General features: G+C 36.5%; 2 protein-coding genes across 2 annotated transcripts in view; both read left to right on the top strand.

Moving 5' to 3' along the window:
* The window catches only part of LOC106011625 (probable serine/threonine-protein kinase tsuA), a 6,816-nt gene extending 6,113 nt beyond the window's left edge, over nt 1-703 (top strand). Inside the window, exon 2 of the mRNA XM_013081884.2 lies at nt 261-703. Within this exon, the coding sequence (XP_012937338.1) occupies nt 261-403 (143 nt within the window). The 3' untranslated portion in view covers nt 404-703. The remainder of the gene's footprint in view (nt 1-260) is intronic.
* LOC101846130 (CMT1A duplicated region transcript 1 protein) overlaps nt 1-1,168 on the top strand; it is a gene marked incomplete in the record, with an annotated part of 28,567 nt that overhangs the window by 8,751 nt on the left and 18,648 nt on the right.

Raw genomic sequence — 1,168 nt, 5'->3', positions numbered from 1 at the left:
GGAGAAGGGGAGAGAAAGGGAGAGAAAGGGAGAGAAAGGGAGAGTGGTGTTATGATTATTTGCATGTTATCTAATGTTCTAATGTTTTTTGGTTGACTTTTTTTGCTTTCGCTATTTTGCATGTTTTTTTCTAGGTTTTTTTTTCTCCAAAACTTAATTCAGAGTTAGACGAGAGATGTTGAAACGTTTTTATATTATGTTATAGACCCTAATTTTTTTTTCAGCTTCTTAAATGTTGCGTATTGCATTATGTTTTGCAGACTTTCGCCATCAGACGACGGATGTCGTTCGAAAAAGTTTTCCCGCTGAGGAAAAAGAGAGAAGACGGAAAGAGGAAGACGAGACGTATCGAAAGAAAAGATTGGTATGTCCCAAACGTATAATAATGTTGTCTTTTTTTTAACGCCCCCGTTGACACGATTTAGATCATTTAGTCGGTGACTTCAGCCCTGCCTGTCAGGGCTAGCCTGGGCTGAAAGTGGTACATCGTCCCTTCAGAAAGACCGACAAGATCCTCAAATTATAATATTTTCCCCACTCGGGAGTTGAACTGGGCTCTGTCTTCTGTGTGCGACAACGAAGCACCTAACTGCTACACCACCGATGGGTCTGCCCCTTAAACAAATAATAAATTATACTTGAAAGAAAAGAGCAAGTGGTGATAATGTGTATTTTTATTTTTAACATTTTAATTTTCATTTGTTAAATTAATTTTTAAAATGTATTTAGACATACTTATGTTTTTAGTTGGGTTTTTTCTTGTTTTTTTCTGTTGTTTGTTTTTCATGGGAGTGGGGTGGGGTGGGGGCGATGGATATACCCTTCTAAGGAGTTGTCAGTTTTGCAAAGAGCCTTTTTATTGTTCTATATTTACATATTGTATGTCCCATTCAGGCCAGAAACTACGGAAATGACAAAGTCTATACAGTAGCTTTACTGGTAGAAAAAAAAAAAATGCAGCTTTGATAAAATGTGCTCCCTTTTGAAAATGTTGTAATAAATAAAGCTGTTTCATCAGCATCTTGTACTTCTTAAAAATAACTGTACAGACAATAGGCTGTAAAAACAGCATTGCTGATTGGTGCAGGGAAACGTCCTGTCTGATGTTTTTTCTGTTTGTTGGTTGTTGTTTTTTTTTCTTCTTTTGTTTTGTTTTGTTGAATGGGGG

Source organism: Aplysia californica, unplaced genomic scaffold (genome assembly GCF_000002075.1).
Source record: "Aplysia californica isolate F4 #8 unplaced genomic scaffold, AplCal3.0 scaffold00150, whole genome shotgun sequence".
NCBI classification, from domain to species: Eukaryota; Metazoa; Mollusca; class Gastropoda; order Aplysiida; family Aplysiidae; genus Aplysia; species Aplysia californica.
This window is presented reverse-complemented; position numbering and strand designations above follow the sequence as displayed.